The sequence below is a fragment of the Cornus florida genome, unplaced genomic scaffold, assembly GCF_030987335.1.
Source record: "Cornus florida cultivar Cherokee Brave unplaced genomic scaffold, ASM3098733v1 CherokeeBrave_3.0.0_Hap2_Chr06, whole genome shotgun sequence".
NCBI lineage: Eukaryota > Viridiplantae > Streptophyta > Magnoliopsida > Cornales > Cornaceae > Cornus > Cornus florida.
Genome location: NW_026775576.1, coordinates 88,088,044 through 88,111,710, shown reverse-complemented (window position 1 = coordinate 88,111,710; position 23,667 = coordinate 88,088,044). Strand labels below are relative to the sequence as shown.

Here is a 23,667-nt window from a genome sequence, read left to right as displayed (position 1 = left end):
GATATAATTTACCCTTTGTTACATGAATCAATGTGGAACATTGATGGTACTATTCTCGGATTTTACATTAAAACGATGCTATAATGGCTTATCAATTTTTTTGTAAACTCGAATAGATGTTGTCTAACAAAGACTCTTTACCTCCATGACAAAAACAGATCGACTTTTCTATAATTTTCCTTTATATCATTGCTTCCTTGCACGGGTTGAACATACGATGTTTTCCCTTTAAACTGGAGTGCTTCGGAATTTAATGTCCACTGTTTTACCAGGAATAGTGTGCATTTTTGCCTCTTACATCTATTGTTATCTTGACATACTTTTAACATGGGATTTAATGTAGATTACGAGGACCAGGCAACACTCGCGTTCATGTAATCTAAAGAACACAAACACTACTTTGTGTCTATAGTTTAAACCTAATCTCCATGGAAGTATGGGTTTGAATAGGAACAACCAAAGATGTTTGATGAAAAGTACACTTTTTTAAAAAAATAAAATAAATAAATAGCAATAGCAAGTTTCCTCTGATTGTAGTCACATAGGTAGAGGAGGATTTCAAACCACCATATGGTAAAATGAGTAAACACAGCCAAGCAAACCAACAAACACTCGTGCAAATCTAATAAAATTACATTTAACAAAGATGAGTTAATGAAAGATACTAAACATGGTAGAAACCATTATAATCTAAATCTTACAAAAAAGTTACAGCTTTTTAAATCTTAGCTTAAAGTGAGTAAAACTGCGAGTAGAGATACTCCCGGATTTTATAATACTCCTCAGATAAGGGGCCTTCAATGACAATTTGCTGAACGCCAGAACCGCCACCCTACACCAAAAATTGGAAGGTTAAAAGCTTAGAGTCAGTCCTCAGGCCATTGTAGTTCATGACTAATAAAATAATTAATCGTAGAAATTTTCTCGCACAAAGTAAAAAGAAATGTCAAGAGAAGTTGCTCACTTTCTGGCTTGCATCCCCAACCTTCCGTAGTGTCACAAACTCCCCACATCGTAAGGCCCCACCAGCAAATTCCACCTGAAAAAAATTCAACCATTAAGATTTCTGTATCAAGCCCTGTGACTTTTCATCAACTATATTGGGTCTGGGATCAACATGTGAAAACTGCTTGTTTGTTGGTATTTTACTGCACTTCTAAGCAAGAGATGACTTAATGACTGAAGAACTTAACAATCCATTAAGGAAGACAGATGAAATGAACATAAGATTTAAGCCATATCTGTTAGAGAAGTATTTATTGCAAGAGTGACAAAGGAGTACCTGGATGCCCTTGCTTGCAAGAAACTGCTTGAAATCTGCCATTTTTATATCACCAACTAAAACTGATTTATGATGTGGAGCTGGAGTTGTGAGAGGAAGCAAAGACAGCATGCCACTTTCTGTCTTCCCTACTTCAGCATCAACCCAAGCTAATTCGTAATCTCCAAGCTGTAATTATGATCATATGAGAGAGAGAGAAAGACGAAACTGGTGACTGTTATTTGTACAAGCATTTGATGTTCTGAACCAGAATCTAAAATATTTTGTTAATCGTGAAACTACACTCCTATTTTATGGGAAAACAACCTATCCACCAGTTTGCTTTGTGAATCATGCTTTAGCCAACAGGGCTAGCAGAAGTGGTAAATATTGAAGCCTTGACCCACTAGTTCAAGTAGCTCTATTGCAAGAGAGATGTTCAATAGGCTGCACAACAATTCAATTGACAAGAAAAGTGCAAAGAAGACATTTGGTGAACAGACTGCAACCTCAGTGGGACCTGCCAATGCCATTCTACAAATCCTATCTGCTACACCACCCCAATCTGCTAGGATACCAGAAATCGCTACTTTTTTTTTCACTACTTCAATATATATATCTTTCAAATATCTATTGCCCTTTGTAAAATGTTTGAATTTCATCAACAAATTACCCTAAGAAGTATTATATATCAAAAGAGATTATATTAAAAACAATACGCACAAAAAAGTTAAACTAGTATAACAGAGATCCATCAAATTGAACATAGAAATGTGTCGCATACCTTTTTAAAGAGCACATTACTCATTAGCTTCTCAGAAAGTTGCACCTACATTTCATGCGAGGAAAAAATGAATCCTGATATTAAATGTCATTGCAACAAGATGTCAAGTTAGTATCGAGTTAAACCTTGTAAGCACACATGTCTGAGGTTACATCAATCGTTTCTTCAATTTGGGGAGCATATACATGGGGGCAAACATGTTTCAAGCAGTGTTGCTTCAAATGCTCAGTGGCCTCTGCCGATCCGTGCACCAAGACCTCCAAAAGAGAAATTGCCGTAACATGAGTTTGAATACAAAAGCCAAAGTTCGTACCACGTGTGGGATACTATGTGATAAAAGAATAACATTTAGGCTAAACATAGGACTGTTATTAGACCAACTATGTTGCATGGAGCGGAGTGGTGGGCCTAAGGAAGAAACAAGAACAACGCCTTCATGTTGCAGAAATGAGAATGTTGAGATGGATGAGTGGGCTGACTAGAAGAGATAGGGTCACCAATGAAAGTGTGAGAAAAAATAGGTGTACCCATTGGTGAGAAAATTAGAGAGTAGACTTAGATGGTACACATACATTGAAGACCTAGAGACAAGCCAGTCAAACAAGGAAGATTAATTGTAATAGAAGGAGAGGGCGACCAAAAATAATATGGGATGAAGATATTAAAAATGGCTTTAAAAAGTTAAATACAGTAGGGGAGATAGAATTCATGTGGCTGACCCCATTCATATGGAATTATGGCAAGGATGATGATGATGATGATGAGATTGATTCCTAAGAAATCAGGCCTTAACCGCTAAAAGAGTTTTGCATAATTTGAGAATGAAACAGTAAAAATTCTTATCACTTGATATAGTTAATATATACAAGTGGTAGAAAGACTCAGGCCCAAGTGAACTTCACCGCATGCCAAAGTCAGACTGCAGTTAACAAAAAATCAGATTTCTCCTACCGTTGTACAACTTGGTCATTTTTACTATTAAGTTGTGCTTATCTCAATGGGAACTTCTCAGTTAAGGGGAAAGTTTTCTAATGTTTCATATACCAACATAACATGCTACGTAGCATGCGCAATGTTTAGGTATGTGATGACAATTATAATGGATAAAACACCTAAGGGGGTGTCTCGCGATGTATAACAGGCAAAATGCTACTTTTTCAGCAAAAATATGTCCATATCTCGACAAACAGATATCAAATTTTAATTGGTAACTTAATTTATAATTTGACTGAAGGAAAGAAAGATCCATACAAGCTTTAAGGGTGCCACATGAGCAAGTATTGACTTAATTGAGCGGCCATCAGAACGGCCCTCAAAATCCATGTAAACCAACGAACATTTAACTTGCACCTGAAATACACAGAGCTATGCAGTCAAATGTAAAACATTATTTGAGATGATAGAAGAATGGATAACACTGCACCTTCATTTTTTTGGGTTTTAACAAACACTGTAACTTTAAATTGTTATATAAAAGGTAACACCAAAAATTTATAGCGACTGAGAAATCCCAGGAAATGTAAGGGGGACCATAAATCTGTGCAGCACGTGAACTATTTGAAAACAATGGCTAAGTTAAAAGGACTGGTACTGCTGACCACTTTGATTGACATTTTGAGATTAGGCTGCATCAGAGGTAAACTGGACCACCAATGTATGTTTTGCGGCCAAGGCAAGGGAAGCAGAGGTAAGATATATAGTTTTTGTTTTTATACAAATTACATAGTGCTTAAAAACTTAAACAGAATCCTGGAAACCAAAATTTATATAATTTACCATCAAAATAGAAAATACTATTATGTAGAAAAGGTCAAGGTGGGTTTAACATTAAAATGCTTTGATAAAAAAAAACAAAATCCTAGCTTGTAGCAAAAAAACATTTCTAGGAAAAATAATTCTGGTCATATCTGAGTTGTCAAAATACAGCAATTAGATGTATACTTAAAAAGCATCATCACATATACAATTCCTCTGCAGGATCTGCAATGCTATTGCAATTAGAATGACATAAAACAATATGGAAGTTTATTTACCCCATCAAACATAGATTCAACAATATCACTTGTAAATTCTATAGTCACTTTTTGCATCACTTGAGTTTTACCCTATACTTAAGGTGAATTATCCTTCAAGCAATTAAAAGCCAGAGTTCTTACTTACAGTCAATTCATTAGAGACAACTTTTGAAGGTGTTGTATCAAGCATCAAATTAGCAGAGCCTTCATCAAGTTTTCCGTTCATATCCCCACCAACCTAGACAGGAAATGAGCAGCGAGATACGCATGTTAACCATCCGTAAAGCCAATGTGTATACATTCATATTAAGAAGAAGTAAATTTCAGTCTGTCCATTATAACTATATTACAGTACGAAGAAGATGCCAGCCAGATGAAGATTTTATTCAAGGCATACATATAATAAAGAAGAAAACTATGCATATCAATGTACTATAAAAAGAAAACTATGCATATTGATGTAACATTTTTATCATGGTTGACAGAAAATAAAGATTAAACTATACTAGAAAACCTTATCCATGCTTAATTAAACCTTTATCCATATCTCTTCAACTTCTCATTCTGTCATTTCAATGCAAGCAGTCCACATACTATGTAAGCGTCAGGCGCGCGCCTTTCACGCCTGACTTCACCAACAACCCCCCCCCCCCCCCCCCCCCCCCCCCCCCCTCCCCTTCCCAATCTAACTTTATTTTTTAATTTGTATGGTTAGAAACATGCTGTACACGATAGAAAGGTGTTCCATCATACATCGAATATAAGCAATACCAAATTTAAGAAAAAAAGACTGAAAAGTGTGAATTGTCATTTCTGTACAAAGGAACTTTTTTTTTGTTTTTTTTTTTGCAAAAAGCTCTAAGACCCAGACAATCGACAGCAAAGCTGCCAGAGACGAGGGACGACATAATGACTGAAACAGGTTTTCTTCTCTTGTTCTCTCTCCCTCTCCCTTTGTCTTCTATCTCTCTTCTTCTCCTGTCCGTCAGGCTATTTTTATTTCCTGTCGCTGCCCTTTCTTTTGGCTCTATTTTGTAGATGTGATGTCCGGGTGTCTCCCCCTTTCTTTCCCTCTTCTTTTTCCCTTTTTTTTTTTTTTTTTTTTTTTTTTGGGTGCTCTGATTTATTTTTATGGTTCATGAATGATATGATTGATGGATTTATTTTTTCATGTTTAGTATTAGTTTTTAAAATATTGATTATGAGATATGAATTCTTTTATAATAATTTAAAATTTTCAATTGTGCATCTCACTTCACTCAGGCATGTGCCTTGTGCCTAGGCTCCAAAGAATTCACTAAGGCGCTAAAGGTCCTTTGGAGCCTAGAGGCGCACAATTGAAAATTATTATAAATGAATTCATATCTCATAATCACTATTTTAAAAATCATATTAAACATGAAAAAATAAATCCATCAATCATATCATTCAAGAACTACAAAAATAAATTATAGGACCCAAAAAAAAGAAGGGGGCGGGGGGGGAAAGGGGGGGACCTTATTGAAATTAGACACCCAGAAAAAATGAAAAGAAAGAGAGAGAGAGAGGGATGAATTGAAATCAGAGCACCAAAAAAGAAGGAAAGAAAGGGAGAGACACCCGGACAGCATATCTACAAAATAGAGCACAAAAAAAGAAAGGAAAAGGTAGAGACAGGAAATAAAGAGAGCCTGACGGACAGAAGAAGAAGAAGAAGAAGAAGGAGAGAGAGAGAGAGACGAAAACAAAGAAGAAAAAAAGAAGACGAAGAGAGAGAGAAGAAAACGAAGGGAGGGACAGAGAGAGAGAAGAAGAAGAAGAGAAAACCTGTTTCAGTCGTAACTTTGTCCCTTGTCTCTGGCAGCTTCTGTGATCAATCGTATTCTTTCTTTTTTTCTTAATTGATTTAGCTTTTATTAGATGTACGATGGAAAACCTTTCTGACATGTACATGTGTCTAACCATACCAATTCAATCATAAAGTTAGATAGAGGGAAAAAAAGTAAGGCATGAAAGGCGCGCCTAACATTGGTCCTAATTTACACTACTCCTCCGATATTATGCTGTAATCTTAAAATATTACTCTACATTTATGTTACAGAAACATGAGTACATGTATTAGCTGCTGGTATGTATCTTTAAGTCTTGGACCTCCATGCATCCCAAATCTTAGGATACATGGACCTGACTTGAAATGTGTCCAGCACTTGGATATGGTATGTGGACACGTCTTACACATTTAAATATACAATACGCTATAAAATAGAGTAAAGTATGACGTTGTTATTCCTTGAAAATATACCCAATTATAATTTAAATTAAATCGAATATGGTGAAAAGGGGGATTCCGCCACATTCAGCAGTAGAAAACCATTATTTGCTATCAAATTTAAACTTCTCTTCTTTCATCATCACTTGTAGATGATTTGGATGTCTAATTTAGATACGTGTGTGGGACACACATTCGATACCCATGATCCTACTGTGTCATGTAGACATAGGTACATTGAAGGAATTGGTGAGTTCATGTAACACAGCCTACACGGGTCAACATTAGTTCTATTTTTCATTAGTTCTATTTAATATCTGCACAGTGAAAGTAAAGGCCATTAGTCTTGGATACAACAGGCAATCATCTTAACTCAGACAGTCGGAGGTCAGTGTACTAAGGAGGAGGGGTTTGAACAAATAATAAATCTTAATTGATTCGCTATTCCCTGAACCAGGGCGCAGGCCATAGCAACTAAATTCATCAATTTTTTTTTATTTTTTTTTTTTTTAAAGAAAAAACCTCAAATTAATCCTTATGATTCATCAGAAAACAAATCCCAGATGTACTCTAAAGGCCCAAACATCTCAATAATTATTGAACAATTTCTGAATATTTAGAATATTATGAATAATATGCAGTTAAACCTGTTTTTAATATATGCAGGTTTTCTTACTCCAAAAGTTGATCTTACATTTTTTAAAATTGATGATATTTTACTAATAACTGCAGATTATATTAAATATACTCTTCAAAAGCAGGTGAAGAAAATTCTCAGACATGATTGTGGAATATGTGCCCAATGGTCCATCTCTTTTGGTTAGGCATGCACCTAAAAAGCATATCCAATACTTCAATTTTACTATATTATTACTTCAAAATGAGTGAAATTTCTATATTGAACACTACATTATTTTACTCTAGAAAATAAAAGAAAATATTAAATAATGTAAAGATTTATCCGAGCCCATGTCCTCTTTGGGGATTTGACATGTCTAACCTTTGGACACATGGGGGCACCTGACACACATATCCGAGTCCATGTCCAGAATTATGTATTATTTTAATATCAAATAGCTCTTAAGTCACCGAATTTGTCACTATAGAGCCGCTCACTAAAGCAAAACAGCCAAATCGAAGAGCATAGACAACCGATTCCATCAAGCAAGCTAAATAAAACATCACGCGATTATGGAAACTTACCTGCATGGCTGCTTGGTCCACATCTTCTTCCTTGATTGTGTAATCATCCGGATTAATGACTTCACCAAAATCATCCCACTCAGAGGAATTTTCATAAAATGGAAACATTGGGGCAACACTAGAAGAAGATGGAACAAATCCATCAATAAATATGTCCCAGAAACCACCACGACGAGGGCCAGCCACTGCATGACAATCAGACGTCAATTTGACCATGCGCAGAGCTAAAAGCATATAATAACAGCTGTATAAAAAAATATAAAGTTAAGTGAGATGAGAATTCTTCTTGGCAACCGTACAAGATGCACTCAGCTTCAAGCTTACTCAGCACTGATCTCCAACTCAAACGAACTTAAAAGAGAATACAGAATCTTAAAGACCAGCAGCAAGGAGAAAGGTAACTTATCTGTTACTACTAGAGTGTCTATTATGTAGGAATTTGTCGTGTCAAGATATAACCATATATAGATATGCGTTGGACGAGTATGCATTACTGTAGTACTTTATATAGGTTTGTATCACTACAAAATAAAGCCATATGATTTTTTTTTATATAGATGGTATGAACTGCCTAAACAAGAATTCTTGAACAGTGAACAACCAGTTCAGATATTCACGACCAAGAAGTATTGGATTCTCTTTCGGATAGGCCCTGAAAGGAGAAAGAAGGCTGGAATGCCAACAGGCGTCTATTATTGAATTCACCCGACCCGATAGTACCTATTTTGGGAACGTCCATATATATATAATAGAAAAAGGACTAACAATCCTCCATACAATGAGTCTAACCAAATGCAAATCTTTGATAGTAATAACTTTCCCACACAAACCAATAATCTCTCCCCCCCCCACCCCCCAAAAAAAAACCCAAAAAAAGAAAAGAAAAAGAAGTAGAGATAATTCAGTTCCCCAAAATAGTCTCCAAAGGTCACTAAAAATCTTTGGCCTATGTCTACAACCTCCTCATCATCCAGGGCTAACATCATTGAAAATGGTCTGTGAGTATGAAAATTAAACTCAAGTGAAGCAACAAATTAAAAGTTTAATACACACACACACACACACATATATTGTTGTGGTAAATGACTACAAAGAAAAGGTCCACGCTATGCTTTCCTTTGGGCCAAGAAAAAACAAGAAGAGTAAGTGTACAGGAATAATAAAATGCTCTGTTGCCATGCATGACTTCATAAAATAGATTCTAAACAACAACAACAACAACAACAATAATAATAAATAAAAAATAATCAATGTTAGGTAAAGTGAACTCAAGTGAAGCAACAAATTAAAAGTTTAATATTCACGCGCACACATACATATACGGAATGTCGTCGATTTTTTGATCCAATCAAAAGGAAGATAAGTTATTTAACTTCATATGAATAAAACAGCTTTTTTTTTTTTTTTTTGGTGGGGGGGGGGGTGGGGGTGTTGTGGTTGTTGAAAGAGACCCTCCAACAACTAATTTTAATAAATTAAATGCACACAATTAGATTCAATATAAAAATGAAGCTGAAGGTCTCTATTAGCAGTCAAGTATTGATGGCTATTTCCAGAAAAGAAAATTGCAGCTGGTAATTCCATTTGCATATCAAAAAATTAAAGGAAGTTACCATCTGGTAAAGCATGGGTAGTGCTATCAATGACCATTGGATCACCCACAGTAGGATGAGAGGCATGAGATGCTTTTGAATCCTCCTCTTTGATTAGACTAGCTTTTAGAGCTTCCTCCTTTTTTATTCGGTTTTGCTCTTCTTCGTAAGTGGCTAACTCCTCTCCAACCAAAGGAACTCTCTTTGACATAGTGACTTTAACAGCTTTAGGAGGTGGATCTGCCTGAAGCATGCGGGCCAATGTGCCAAACTACATATACATTGCACGAAGTCAGTGCATACATGTTTCAGACCATATAATAAAGATGACACCCTTCGTAATATGTTTGCATCAAATCATGCTAATTGAAATAACTGTTACTTGCATATGGTAAGAACAGATAATAAAAGGAATGAATAGAAGTGATGAGTCATCATAAAGAGAGAAAAATAAAGCTCAGATATGCATATACATATATAATCTACAAGGGCTCGATGCACTAAGCAGTTAGCACATAGGGTCTCGAAGCAGTGTAGTCTTCAGCATATATTAAATGCAAACGGCAAGGAAATAAATTTGACATCTTTCAATAGGATTTTAACTTTCTTCCCCAACCAAATAGAATAAATGACAAAAAAGAAAAAGGAAAAAACCCTATTGAGAGGCAGAAGTCCAGATTCCTTAAAGATCTTCACATTCATAATCTTTCACGAGACAAAGCATACAACTTAAAGAGAGATATTGATAGAAACTACTATATATAATTAAATGGTTTCTTGAAGAGTGTGAAAATAGATTTCATGTATCTATTATACGTATTTCAATCTTCTGTGGATTGGTCACATTATTTATATACATTAGTTAGTGGGCCGCTAATATTTTCTCCCTATAGCTATTCAGGTAAGAGTAGTTGTGTATGCTTAAGTTTGTGGCTTCATGTAGTGGCCCTAGTGGGTGATTATAGGAGGGGCTTTGTAAACAGGTTAAAAATTGGAGGAGTTTTAATGTCATCACATCATCAGGACAGGCATTTGGGGGGTGTTAGGTCAGTAAGACTTAGGTTGGCAAATTCATTAAACAAAACTGGAGTCTGTTACTTTTGTTTTAATCTCTAGTTTAGGTTAGATACTTCAAAAGTTAGTTAGCGTCAGTCATTACCTCCTATGCTTGGTTGAAGAAGGAATTTGAAGTAACATTCAAGTGTATATGGGTAATCTTCTTCTATAAGAGTAAAAAGGTAAATTGATGCACTCACTAAATTAGGGTTCATGCATACATGATTAGCGTTTCTAAGCTTTCGTGTTTTGATCTTCTTGTTGTTTTGGAAGTATTTGATCGACTAACTCGTCAATCAATCAAGCTTTCCAAAAATATAGTTTCCATTTTGGATTTTTTTTTGATAAGTAACATTTTGGTTTAAAGCACCACCAACCCTATTTTCTCTATACTTCTATTTTGCCTATATATATACCATGTTTGGACTACTATTGAAGAGTTCACACTGTAATTCAATCCATCGCTCAGAGATGAACTGGACAACTAGCAGGTGAGACTGAATCACTGGAGAGGAAGCAGATTCGTGAGGAGCGTAATCTGTTAACTAACAGATCGTGTACCTGGAGACTCCAGGAGTTTAGTGGATTGATCTATGCCAAGGAGGTAACTATGGTTTCTAGGGTTTTAAGAACTGTAACCTGGGTTGTAAACCTTCTTTATCATAGTGGATTCGGTTTGCTGAACTAGGTCTCGTGGTTTTTCGCCATTAGGGTTTTCCATGTAAAAATCTATGTGTTCCTAGATTTATTACTTTAACTGTTTATTTTTATTACTTTATCTGTTGATTGCACGCTTGGATAATTGAGTGATTTTTAATTTTTGTTATAAATTGAATTTAAACTTCAGTTAAATTAGTTAAAATTCATAAGGCGATTAAAATTCGGTAATCCAATCAACAAGACCTATTCGCCCCCTCTAGGTCTAGATCAGGGGCCTCGCACAACTCTCTATTAGCCTTGGGTTCCGGTCCTAACTTCCAATGGGTTTTGCTTTTTTACATATGTATAGATTTTGATAAATAACTTATCTGAAAGCTATTTTTTTTTTTTTTTTGATAAGTTCTGAAAGCTATTCCTGGGCTGATCTTGATATCTATACATATATAGAATATTAGAATTAGTAAAATTTACGACATCATGGAATTTTTTATTTTATTTTTTTCGATAAATAACATCGTGGATAATTTCATCAAGATAATCATGGTAATGTTATCCAAATATTATATAGTACGGGGAATAAAATAGTTACCGTGTTCAAAGCTAAGTGCATTATGCATCTGATTTCATAGATGAATTGACTCCAACATCCTTAATAAAAGAATGTTTCTAAACAAATGAGCATAGTAATAGGTCAACTAAACAAGATCAAAGGGATCTAAGAGCTGAATGCACCTTGAACTTATGGCCAATTCCACTCAATTTGTTTTTTGAAAATAAGGCTTCTGATAAACAAAGCTTTCTGGAGAGTTGCAGGCATGATTAAGCTTTGATAGTAAAATTAGAAAGATGTGAAACAACATTTGGTTTCCCTTAATGAGACTCGAAACATTTGAATGCCACTAACTTTTTCTTTCAATAGATGCAACAAGAACTAGTTCCTCAACTCGGATAAACACCATATGAACAGTATATATTGGATGGCAGAAAATGGAAAGGAACTTTTCCATAGATAGACAAAGAGTATACAGTATAACCATAACAGATAAAAGCTTTATGCTTTTCTTTTTCATCATTCGAGAAATAAATAGAAGAGGCTAGTGATTTATCAAACTTTCAAACTGCTAAAGTACATTAAAGGAATCACAAGTTAAAACGACATTCAACTCGAGGATGACACAACCATTTTTCAACTTCAGCAAAAACGAGTATAGTTTGAAATACTTATGATCGATTTATTGATAGACAACCTGGATCATATACCTGGCCTCTTTCCGTAAAAAGCACGAGATTCTTGCCATCAGCAGCCCATTCAACAAATATATCATGTGAGAAACCCAATTCTAGACTGGCCATGGATGCTAGAATAATCTAAATAAGATGTATTAGTCAATGGCATCAGAAATAGTAAACTGAGTTATCAAGATGGTGTATCTTAAAAGTAAATTGGTATTAACCTTTGGACCATCTGGAACTTTCTCAAGGTCACTCATGTTTATTAAAAGAGTGACATACCTGCAAGTTAGGCCATAAATGCATTGTAAGAGACTGTCCACTTATAATGAACTTTGTAAAAGGTAAAAAGCTTACATGATAAATAATGTGTAGCTCAGATTATTGAATAATATAATAAAAGATAAGAGTAGTGACAAAACCAAGGGAGAAGAGAAAGACAAAGTAAATTGAAGAATGCCTCTTACTTCAGAAGAAAAGCATTGTCTCGTGTGTGTTCAAAAGACTTTGCTATTGAATCACTCATCCACTCAAGGAAACTCTTGACATACTCAATCGTGCTTGATGAAACATATGTAAGAAAGTAGATAGGATATGTCAAATGATGTTGTGCCCAAAACTGCATTTTTTAACAAGATTAATCATTAGGCTTATTGGGCAATGAAAAAAAAAAATAATAATTTTTTTTTTTTGGGGGGGGGGCGCGGGGGAAGCATGTGTAGAACATTTACACAAACTGACCTGTTCCAGTATTAAAATTAGCTCCAATATTCGACCAGCAGTATCAACAGGTATTAATACATTTCCATCTGCTCTTAGAGTCTTCAGAATTGCATCTAAAATACACACCAAAAGATGGTAGAAGGAGCAGTAGAAAAGGAAAATCAGCATTCACAAAATCATCAAATGTATCGAACAGGTGCCTGACATATGCCTGCCTGTACAGGGTGCTAGGAAGGATGAACTAGAAACAGACCAAACCTTTGATATCACCTTGCACAAACTTTTTACCATTGTACCAAGCAATGACCCATAATTAATACAATGAGAGGGAGGAAACATACGGAGAGAAGAGGAGGAGGAGGTGGGGGGGGGGGGGGGGGGGGGGGGGGGGGGGGGGGTTGTGTTGAAGGGAAAAAATAAAAATAAAAATAAATAAATAAATAATAAAAAACATAGATTAAACAGGAATTACCTAGAAATTCTTGGTCCCTTTGACGTCTAGAAGGCTGATTATTTAAAGCATTATGGGCATCTGTTATCAGAACAGCGGGCCTGACAAATGATTCTAAAACAGTTCCATTCAAATGCCTGAAGAAAAACAAACCGATTACTATGCTAATGGCTTGTTTCCAGACATAGATGTCAAAAATTCACAAACAAGTAGTTTCAATTTGAGTGGAATTGGTAGGAAACCTCTCTTTGCGATGATTGAAGTCAACAGCATATATAACGTCCTCCCCGTCTTTTGTGATTTTCCAAATAGTACCTCCCAATAGATGTCCACCGACATGAGGAGTAATAACAATTCCTTCTCCTTTGCCTACCACGAGTTACAAGGTTAGAAAATCCAAGGCAAAGAACAAAAGATAAAAAAGGAAAAGGTCTATGGTAAGATTATTGATACATGTAACCCAAGTTGGATCCATCCCTCTTACAGAGATCGTACATATGATCTACAAATTTGATCTTCTTGACCCTTCATGGAGTAAGAGTAGTGATCCAAGCCCAGGTGTACTATAGATCGAGCCAAAAGTGTATTGCCTTACACAATTCATCTGACCTTTCTGTTTATAATCAATCAGCAACCTTAATGCCACTATGCAATCTTATTTTCACTCCCCCGTCCCCCACAACCCCCCACCTCCCCAGGAAAGAAAAAAAAAAAAAAAAAAGGAAGGGGAGGAAGGGGGAAGGGAAAGGCCCCAAAAGGAGGCTGACATGTTGTGTTTGATAAGTATTAAGCTAAACAAGATCTCTGTGGGATTAGCCTACCAGATAGATGATGATTCTGAGAGTAGGTTAGTCTAGTCACGCTTTGGAATGCAGAATCAATATCATCCAGTGTGAACAAATCAAATTCTGATACTTGCTGAAAAGGAAGAGATGCAGTTTGGAATGTCAACATAACTCACTTCCACACAAAACAAATGCTTGAAACAAATAATCGACATAGAACAATCTGCAATAGAAAGTAATGTAAGTTCCAAACAACCTGATCAGGATACAGGATAACAAAATGATGGCAGGAGAAAATGTTTGCTGTATATACTATAATTTTAACATAAAAAAAAATAATAATAATTTTTTGGCGCGTCCTCATCGTGTCCATGTCTATTTGTTGAACCAACTTGCCCCTGTCGTATTATGTCTGTATCCGGTATCTATGTCCATGCTTCTTAGAAGATAGTAAAGCCCAAATTTATTTAAGAATGCACTTTTGTCTTCTTTTCTAGCAAAGGCATCTTTCAGTTAATAGAAGTTAATCAACTGCCAGATGACTAGAGTTGAGAGTTAAAAAGTGGACTGATCTGTAATTACTATTATGAAATGTAAACCAATATCAAACACATGCAAAATTGTGAGACTCAAGTAGGGGGGAGAAACCCTATTATAAATAACCTTTTTGATATTACTCTCATCAATTGATTTAACCAGGTTTTAGTATAAATTATTTTTAATAGAATTGGTAAGACAAAATGATAGAAGAGCATTCATGTAACCAACTGCAAAAGTTGGTAGTACAACCTTCCTGAGTTGAGTTCCTAAGGAAGCTGTTTGCAAACTGTGTAAAATGAAAAAGTAAATCAACCCTAGGTCTTTTGGGTCCTGATGTGGCTTACAAAATGCAATATTGTATAATTATAGTTATGTGAATGTCATATTTTGTTCAACCATATTATTTATATATATTGGAATGTCCCCTATATATATTTGTGTAATTTACCAAATCCACCAATTGAACCAATACTTGTGCCTCAATATTATTTTACATATTCATAATACCCAGATCCAATGATCTCCGTATGAATGTGAATGTGTGACGTCTTATTTTAACAAAACATAAAACAAGGTTAGAGCCATTTCTTTTTGGTAGTCATCAAAAGAATAATGGATTAGACATAGTTGGTTAACATATTAAGATGACACCAAGAATTTCTTTTGAGGCTCTCCTATACTTAAAGACTCAAACAGCAGAGAGAGAGAGATTACAAATAGAACTTAGATCAAGATCATCTTCAACTTCTACAACTATGGGTGACAACATAAGGCATTGGTTTCAGTGATTGTTGCACTTCTAGTGATGACAGCATAAGCAATTTTCAAAAGTCAGTGCTTCCACTGCATAGAGTTCTGCAACTAATAATAATAATAGCTTCAAAAAACCAATAAACAGATCAAATTTCTTCATTTATAGTTCAAAAAATCCCAGGATAACACTTCACCTTCCGTGAGAGATAGTGATCATACATAGTCAATAGGCCTAATCTGTACACGGGCTCTGTTGAATAAACAGGAGCTGAGACTCCGAGGTGTTTCATGGCATATGGTAAAGCGCCAAGGTGAACTGTATCCGGATGTGATAGCAAGACAGCATCGATACTTGAAGCCACCCTGAAACGAAATTCAATTTTTTTGATAAAGAAACTTCCAATAAATAACAAGGGTATGTGGTCTTATTGACGTGGTTATCTTTCTTCATATTCTTTGTGGAACAAATTTTTCCTAGGAAGCAGAAGAAACTTAGAGATGATATAGTATAATATTTGTAATCAAAAGAGTAATAAAAAAAATTGAAGGCCTTTATTTGACCACATGTTGAAATAATTTGCTCTCTTGTTTTTAATCACTTCCATTAAGTTAGGAGAATGGGGCCTTATACTAATGAGTAATTTAGGAGCAAGGTAAAACTGAATATGTTAAAAGTACAATGGCATGTACATTTCTACGTGCATATAACCAAGTTCAGCTCAAGAAAGCCAGTACAAAACATTTTGTCAACTATTTACACCCAGTTACATGATTTCTCTTTCATTTGTTTGCTTTGTGCAAGACCATTAGCTCAGTCAAACCACACACTACCAATCTTTCCTCTCTTTTTTTTCCTGGGTACAATCTTTCCTTATTATCTCAACCTGTTCTAGTTTTGGTCTACCTCTCCCCTGTATTGTTACTATTAATATGGACCATATCACTCTTATTTATTGATTATTTTTTTGCTTTATACAGGACCATTAGATCAGTCAAACCACACACTACCAATCTTTCCTTACTATCTAAACCTGTCCTAGTTTTGGTCTACATCTCCCCTGTAGTATTTCTATTAATATGAACCAACTGTTATTTATTGATATGATTATTGGTTTTCATTACAGAAGACCAAACCATCTTAATTGATTTTTCTCATTATCTCCAATGTAAACTATTCCCCCTTCATTTAAAATATTATCCATTACATTTGCATATATAGTACATGTAGCCAATGGAGTAAACATAAAAATTAATTGTTTGCCTAATCAAGCCTCCAACAACCGGATGACAAAGTCACTTCACAAACAAAATGCAGGGGAAAAGGGAAGAATGCCTCTTGGTGGCAGCAAAAGAAAATGTATACATGTACCGATATATACATATGTACACACAAATTAAGCATATTGTAATACATTAATACACAAGTATATGTACATATGAGTTGTGGGGAAAAGAGAGTTTGTGTCTGTGGGTTTTGGGCGAGAAGGAAGGCAGGCTTTTTTTTTTTTGAGGGGGGTAAAGAAAGAAGAGGGAAGCCACTTGCTAGCATCAAGTTTCCGCGCATCCTAAAGCATAGCCATGAGGCACCACATTACTCATCAATATGGGCACACTTTTCCAGTTCAAAACCAGACTATGATTGTGGCTTTCTTGAAAATTTAAGAATTAAATCTCTTTTTGGTATTAAGAAATTAATAGTCTTCGCCCACAATGGCCACATAAACACACTGAACAAAACAATATACTGCAAAAAATTAAACAATATTGCTTTATTTCTACCAAAACAAATCTTCAAAATAGCTGCTGGAGCATAATATAATCATATTATGTTTCCTTTAAATTGCTGAGAAAAAATTGTAAACAAAAAAATGGAAAATGAATTAGAGTCTTCAATTTTGTTTACCAATTGGGAGTTGAGAAGCCTACAGCTCAACTCAACTTTTCCATGTTAGCACAATCTGGGTTTGTTGAAATTCTTCATTTTGCATAAGCCAAAAGCAAAGGAGCCATATAGACTCGTAATTTGTAAATTAATCTTCTTTTCCAGACTCGGATAGTGAAGAAATATGCAACTGGGCACCAAAATATATTATTTGCCTCAGACATTGTATGACCTTGTTTAAATTATTGATCAGTTCCAACAAAAAATGCAAGAGGAAAACACACACATACACACACAGAGCGAGAGAGAGATAGACCTGGAGAGGGGTTCGAGAAGAGAGGGGTCGAAGTGGTCGTTCCATCCACAATCGACGAGGAAGCTGAAGCCATCGATTGAGACCAGGTACGATAGTGGGTTCTCGTTGTATACTCCACAGAGTGGCTTCACCTGAACTGATGTTCCCATTTCTCTAATCACTCTCTCTCTCTCTCTCTTCACTCACTCTCTCTCTCTAGAATTTCTGCGTTTGTATCAATTTGTCGAAGCCGGGAAGAGGGTTTACGGCAATACAGAGGGTTTCGGAAACGGGACATACGAATACGGTGTCGTCGAAAGAAGCCGTATATTATTAATCCGTTCTATTTTATGGAAATTTTGAAAGGGGGCCATTTTTTAATCTGTTTTATTTTCTAATATACTTGGCTTTAAAATTAGAAAATCTTTTTAAATAATTTCCTGGAAATGGATCAATTTTTTTTTTGGTATTTAGAAGAAAGGCCACAACTAATATATTTATAGTTAATAAAAAATGATTGAAAATAATTGTTTGTTTTTTTTTTTTTTCTAGTTGAAAATAATTAGTTAAGATACATGGAATGTAGTTTAATTAATCTGATTTTAAAATATATATATATATATAGATTTGAATTTTACATTGAATCAATTATCAATGTGAATTGAAGCATAGACCTCTCCATAACATGTAATCAATATGTTTTATCTCTTCAGTCTGAATTCCACCTTCTATTACACTTCGCACCAAATTTATTTATTTAATTTTTTTGGTCAGGCAAATTTACTCGCACACAATTTTCAGATTTTAGCAACCGTAAAGAAAAATACAGAAAATATGTCATCACGTCAAACGATCTGAAAAGATGCATAGAATTTAGTCCTAAATCCCATAGTTTCACCATGCTTACCAACTACTGTTCGTCGGACTTCAAATGAAGTTGCAAACTGAACCAAATATGATCTCAAAAGCTATCAAATAACACCGTCAACATAGGTTGGCAATTTCTAGTCGCGTTTCAACTGAATCACTTCTTGTTGCAACGTATTGCTTATAATAAACATTAAATGGATAAAGTTCAATGTTATTCCTCATTGTGATTAGTGGTTTGGCAACTTCTTTCACCAGAAAAATTGCAACCATGTCAACTTTAAACAAATTGCTATTTCCCCATTAAAAGTTTGTCAAGGAAGATATAACTATCCCAAGTGATTTTACATTTTTCAATGGGCATTGAAAGAACTGAAGCGGCCCAGGATGATGAGGATCAACAGCTCAAACTTCTGTCAAATGGGTTTTATCGTTCAGATTTGGCGTCGATCCTTCCCACAGCTCTAGTAGTTCCTTTCTCATCCACGAGATGAAAATTATGGGTCCCAGAGTAGATGGCACCTGCATTCATCAATCGGGGGAGAACATCAATGCAAAAGTGGCGAGATAGTGCTAATTTGAACGAACCAGGAGAGCTGGGTCTCAAGCAACGAGTGCATTAGACTTGAGTTGTTCACTGACCATATTTTTGAAAAAAGTAACTAGATATATAAAATAAACGTAATAACTATAAAGCTTGCTACACTTCTGCATTAATTTTCCTCTCTTTTAATTTTCAGATCGCATCCAAGATTACTACGTTTCTCAACTCTGTAAGGAGCAACAATTTCAAATGAATAGATATTTTCCCAAAATAAAGTCCGAACATATGTAAAAGATATATAGATTTTGGATAGCGACAGTTAGATATCCCACCCTTTCCTTTCTCTCTCCACAAGTCCACGTAGCATACAAATATGAGTTCATATATAATTAATTAATTTAGGGAAAATATATATATATATATACATATGAATTCATGCTTCTTTTTAGGAATAACAAAATTGCAAACTGTATCAACAAACATACCAGATACAGAAGCGCTGGCTGAGGTGAGTGAGTCAAAATGCCAGCTGCTAAAGCAGTTACCAATCCGATTGCATATCCAGAAAGCGCATACCATATGTACTTGTGGCCCTTGGAAGAAGGTAAATCTAAGGGACTCACTAAATCCCTGTTCTTCCTATGATCGAAACATAGAACTAATGCCAGAAGCATAGCAGGAATAGCCTACAAAATAAAACAACCACAAAAGCTTAGAAATTGATATTCTGACGAAGTCAGATGATTGAGAAGTGCAATCATGATCTTCACAACCACTGAAAGTCAAATAAGAGAAGCTACAGCCACCCCTTATGTAGGTACGTCCATGTGTATAACAGATAAAATTTGGTCAGGGAAATTTTGAAGAAAGGCAGGGAAATTATGTGTGCCTGTGTGAGAGAAAGGGGGGGGGGGGGGGGGGGGGGGGGGGGGGTGTTGTTTGGGGGGTGTTGGTTTCTCCTTGAAATTGTTGACATTTGTGTGTGAGTGTTAACTGTTCACATATCAACAATAACCATAACAATTTACAATGCAGACCTCCTTGAGCTTAAAACTCCATTGATACTAATTTAAGAATCCCATCCTACATAAGAATAACACTAGATGAATAAAAAAAGCCTCACACCTACACATCAACACACCTACCAGTGCATCCATATACACAGCAGACTCAAAAAATTTCATTGCGGAGACAAACTTCATTAATAAAACATCTATAAAAGTAGCAATAATACAGGGGGTTTTGGAAAATTTAGGTGGGGCCATGGCCCCTATGTAGGTATGTCCACGTGTTTAACAGATAAAAGTGACCTTTTGAATCACTCACGAGAATGAGAGACTTCAAAGGTGGAATCCTTGAAGTAAATAAACTTTTTAAATTAAAGAATTCTGCAACTGAAGAATTTGCTAATATAGACCATAGAAATCCTTTGCGGGCCTAAAAGAGCAGCAAGTAGATATCTCAAAAATTGTCTATCCATTCATAAAATGCTGTATGTGAAAAGCAGCAATTATCATGCCACAGCACTGCGTTTTTTAACAACTACATCTCCACCTTCTAAAGTGACGAGAACTATATTAGAAATCAACTTTGCAAATGAAAAAAGATGTTTACCATGTCACCCAAACCAAGCATCATGAAGTTGGCAGCATTACTTCCAGGAACCACTCCACCCAACAAATTCCTAGGGAAGACAATCTTAACTGGCAACTCCAGCTTCTTCGTAATCAATTGCAATCCAGGAAGACTCAAACTATTAGCCACAGTGTGGACAGGATTAGATGCTTGCTGTGTTGCTACTGAGACCATAACATTTGCCCCAAAAAATCTCTCAGAATAGAAGACCCAAAATATATCATAGACAAACAGACAAGCTAGCAGCATTGCACATATTTTGATGTTGGGAAGGCGCACATGGCTCACAAATGCAATGCAAAGAGATATGCCCAACAAATTGTTCAATAACCAATGCCCGGTAACAAGCCAGGATGCAACTATGCTGCAGCACAACAACAATAAAAGCCCTTGGATTCGTGTCAATGACTTTGAACAACACCGAGACATAAACGGATCAGCCAAACCAAATTGTGACTTGACATGAGCGATGTAAGGCGATAGGCAGAAGTAGAGGGATGAAGCAGAAGCAACTGCAGTAAAAGCAGTGAGGAGTTGTGAGACAGATGAGAATAGGTAGAACATCAAAAGCAGGCTGCAAGAGCTCATTATCGGGATCATGAGTGCCTGGGACCTGTCTAAAGTAATGGATGCTTCTGATAAGTCACGGTTTCGCTCCATTTCTTTCCCATAGTTTAGAGCTCGAAAAGCAGATCCAAATGTCACAGCTATGGCTGTTAGAATGAGAGTGATTGGAGCTGGTTCCAACAAATACACCAGCTTCCACAGAGGCTCCATAGTTAACTGAATGAAAGATTTTATTTTTTTCTTTTACTTTTGAATCTCAAATTTGTATCTCATTCGTGTATATTATAACAACAAAGCCACCCCTGTCATAGATCCACTGTTCATCAAATGATTAACTGACTAGATACACTCATGAACCTACAAAGCAATGACGATAAAAATATTGAGTATGTGCACAAAAGTAATAACCTGAAATCTTACTAGCTATCCAATAAAAGGAAGAGAAACTAATAATAATATGTGCACTAGACTACTACTAGTTCTATTATTCATTAATAGGAACTAAAAGACTCAAATCAGAAGCCACACAATGCTGAACTGTTTCTTCATTTATCTCATTAAAATGGTTTCTTTTAAAGTTTTTGCTTCATTTGTTTTGATAAAGAATTTCCACAAAAATCGTCTAAAGGGTAGATGGTATATTTTGGGTGTACAATTCATTTCTGCAAGATTAATTGATGAATTTTTTCAAGATTCGCAATCAAATACATATCAATATACAAGAAACCTTGAAAGAACATACTTTTTTACCCATGACTAATTTTCCAGGGGTTATCTCCTTTTGACATGAGAGAGCCTCGATACATTTGTTAATAAAAAGGTCTTTGTATAACTCAAATCTCAATAATATATTATCAAGTGCAAGAAAATTTCATTATATGCAAATTCGATTACAATTTAAGGAATACATTTCTTACTCTTTCCCCTCGGTCTTTTTGTTCAAATAGATAAAACAGTTCCCAGCTAAATTTCCCAGAAATTGTTCTTAGTTAGCTTCAACAATTCCTGTTTTCAGTTGAAACAAAGCCTCTAAGAACAAATTACTCAACACATTAGCCTATTCATAGAAACTATAATTTCAACAAAAAAAAAGAAAAAAAAATAGTCAAATTACTCAATACATTAGCCTATTAATAGAAATATTATAATCTCAACAAAAAAGAAAAAAGAAAAAAATAAAGTCAATCTTCTAGGGCTAACAAATCAAGAAAATGAGCAACTATTGCAGTTTCAATTATGATATACGGATTTAAAAGTGCTCAATCATCTAACATAAAAAGCTAAAGCAATCGGTTACATCAACAAAGTACGAGATTGAACAGATTTATAGACAGCTAAAAAGATCTGAAACATGTAGATCGACAGGTTAAAGGTGCGATATTGTATCGTAAGTGTGAAGAATTAGGGTTTTGGAATATAGACTTACCTTGGACTTGAAGAGTCTGAAAGGACCTTCCTCTTTCTCTCTCTATGTATCTTTCTTTCTCTCTCTATCTCCGCCCAACGGGCTTGTTTCTCGGTGGTTTTTCCGCACTGACAGAGCTGTAAAACAAAATGAAGCAACAGTTATGCTAGATTTTGCACTTCAGTCCCCTATATTTGTAGTATTTCTAATTTTGTTCCGATTGCGTCGTGTTTGGACGCTCGAATTACGAACTTATAGGGCCAGGCTGGTATAAGTTCTGAACAGTGGGCTTATTGGGCCGGACGGCAAAATTCAAACCTATGTCATTAGCGCTCAATGGTATAACTTGGTGGGTTACTTGATAAAATCGAACTAAAAATTAAAGTGTTGTTTGATAAAATTAAAAATTAAAGTGCTAAATTAATTTTTTATATTTTAAAAGTATTTACTAAATGTTTAGTGTTTAGCGACAATTGATGTCTTTATCTTGATTATATATACACTTAATCACCTTAGTTTGTTTAATACTCTATAATTATGTAAAAATTAGACAAAAAATAAGAGAAAAGTACAAGAAACACTCATAAAGTGTACCTTTTATAGCACTTTTATCTCTTATTTAAAAATGTGTGCAAAAAACACCCATATTCTTTTTAATTTGTACAAAAATAACCCTCAATTAATATAATATTTATTTTAACCTTTTACTCTTTCAAAAACACCCATGAAGGTTGGGAATTTACTATCGGATCCATAATGGAGTAACGGCTGGTGGTGGTGCCCCGAAAATGATGGAGCAATGAAACCCCGACTGATCAACGGGAATGATCGTCGAGTGCATGGGAATTTACTGTTGGGTCGCTATGTGTGTATATTCTATGTGTATTCTGTATTGGAATTCTGCCTTATTTTTTTTTTGTTATTATTATTATTATTTATAGCATCGAATTTAAACGGTTTTAAGTGTATGTGGAAAGGACTAGATCTTCTACACTCTTAGATCAGATGTACACAAGAATCTCTCGGGAAAGCTTAAGCCTTCCCTCACCCATGGAGATCAACCACAGAGAACTATTCTCGTGTAAGTCTAGTTTGCTCTTTCAGAGCTTCTATTTCCAATCATCCCAGTTGAGCAAACCCTGTGTTTTTGTCCTTTCCCGAACTACTGATC

The 23,667-nt window shown here is 35.4% G+C and overlaps 2 protein-coding genes across 3 annotated transcripts; both read right to left on the bottom strand.

Annotated features, from left to right (window-relative positions):
* Positions 1-612: 612 nt before the first annotated feature.
* Positions 613-17,852, bottom strand: LOC132312652 (cleavage and polyadenylation specificity factor subunit 2). The gene is made up of 18 exons (XM_059811104.1): positions 17,500-17,852; positions 15,496-15,664; positions 14,045-14,141; positions 13,466-13,592; positions 13,245-13,360; positions 12,791-12,885; positions 12,517-12,668; positions 12,274-12,331; positions 12,080-12,187; positions 9,125-9,374; positions 7,512-7,696; positions 4,206-4,298; positions 3,297-3,395; positions 2,171-2,302; positions 2,046-2,090; positions 1,283-1,450; positions 965-1,039; positions 613-832 (listed from the first exon to the last, which is right to left on the bottom strand). The coding sequence occupies exons 1-18, from the start codon at positions 17,646-17,648 to the stop codon at positions 731-733; spliced, it is 2,220 nt and encodes a 739-aa protein (XP_059667087.1). The 5' UTR covers positions 17,649-17,852; the 3' UTR covers positions 613-730.
* A 616-nt stretch (positions 17,853-18,468) lies between these two features.
* Positions 18,469-22,642, bottom strand: LOC132312653 (signal peptide peptidase-like 1). Of its 2 annotated transcripts, XM_059811107.1 has the most exons (5): positions 22,518-22,642; positions 22,009-22,096; positions 20,504-21,448; positions 19,375-19,575; positions 18,469-18,867 (listed from the first exon to the last, which is right to left on the bottom strand). In XM_059811107.1, the coding sequence occupies exons 3-5, from the start codon at positions 21,299-21,301 to the stop codon at positions 18,751-18,753; spliced, it is 1,116 nt and encodes a 371-aa protein (XP_059667090.1). In that variant the 5' UTR covers positions 21,302-21,448; positions 22,009-22,096; positions 22,518-22,642; the 3' UTR covers positions 18,469-18,750. The 2 variants fall into 2 exon arrangements, with proteins under 2 accessions (XP_059667090.1, XP_059667089.1); XM_059811106.1 differs by lacking the exon at positions 22,009-22,096.
* Positions 22,643-23,667: the final 1,025 nt, after the last annotated feature.

Coding starts and splice junctions, on each gene's coding strand:
- LOC132312652 (XM_059811104.1), bottom strand. CDS start 17,648: ATGGGAACATCAGTTCAGGTGAAGCCACTCTGTGGAGTATACAACGAG. Junction 12,188..12,273: donor AAGTTCCAGATGGTCCAAAG/GTTAATACCAAT, acceptor CATCTTATTTAG/ATTATTCTAGCATCCATGGC. Junction 1,040..1,282: donor TTGCAAGCAAGGGCATCCAG/GTACTCCTTTGT, acceptor AATTTTTTTCAG/GTGGAATTTGCTGGTGGGGC.
- LOC132312653 (XM_059811107.1), bottom strand. CDS start 21,301: ATGGAGCCTCTGTGGAAGCTGGTGTATTTGTTGGAACCAGCTCCAATC. Junction 19,576..20,503: donor TGCTTGGTTTGGGTGACATG/GTAAACATCTTT, acceptor TTTATTTTGTAG/GCTATTCCTGCTATGCTTCT. Junction 18,868..19,374: donor AGCCAGCGCTTCTGTATCTG/GTATGTTTGTTG, acceptor TGATGAATGCAG/GTGCCATCTACTCTGGGACC.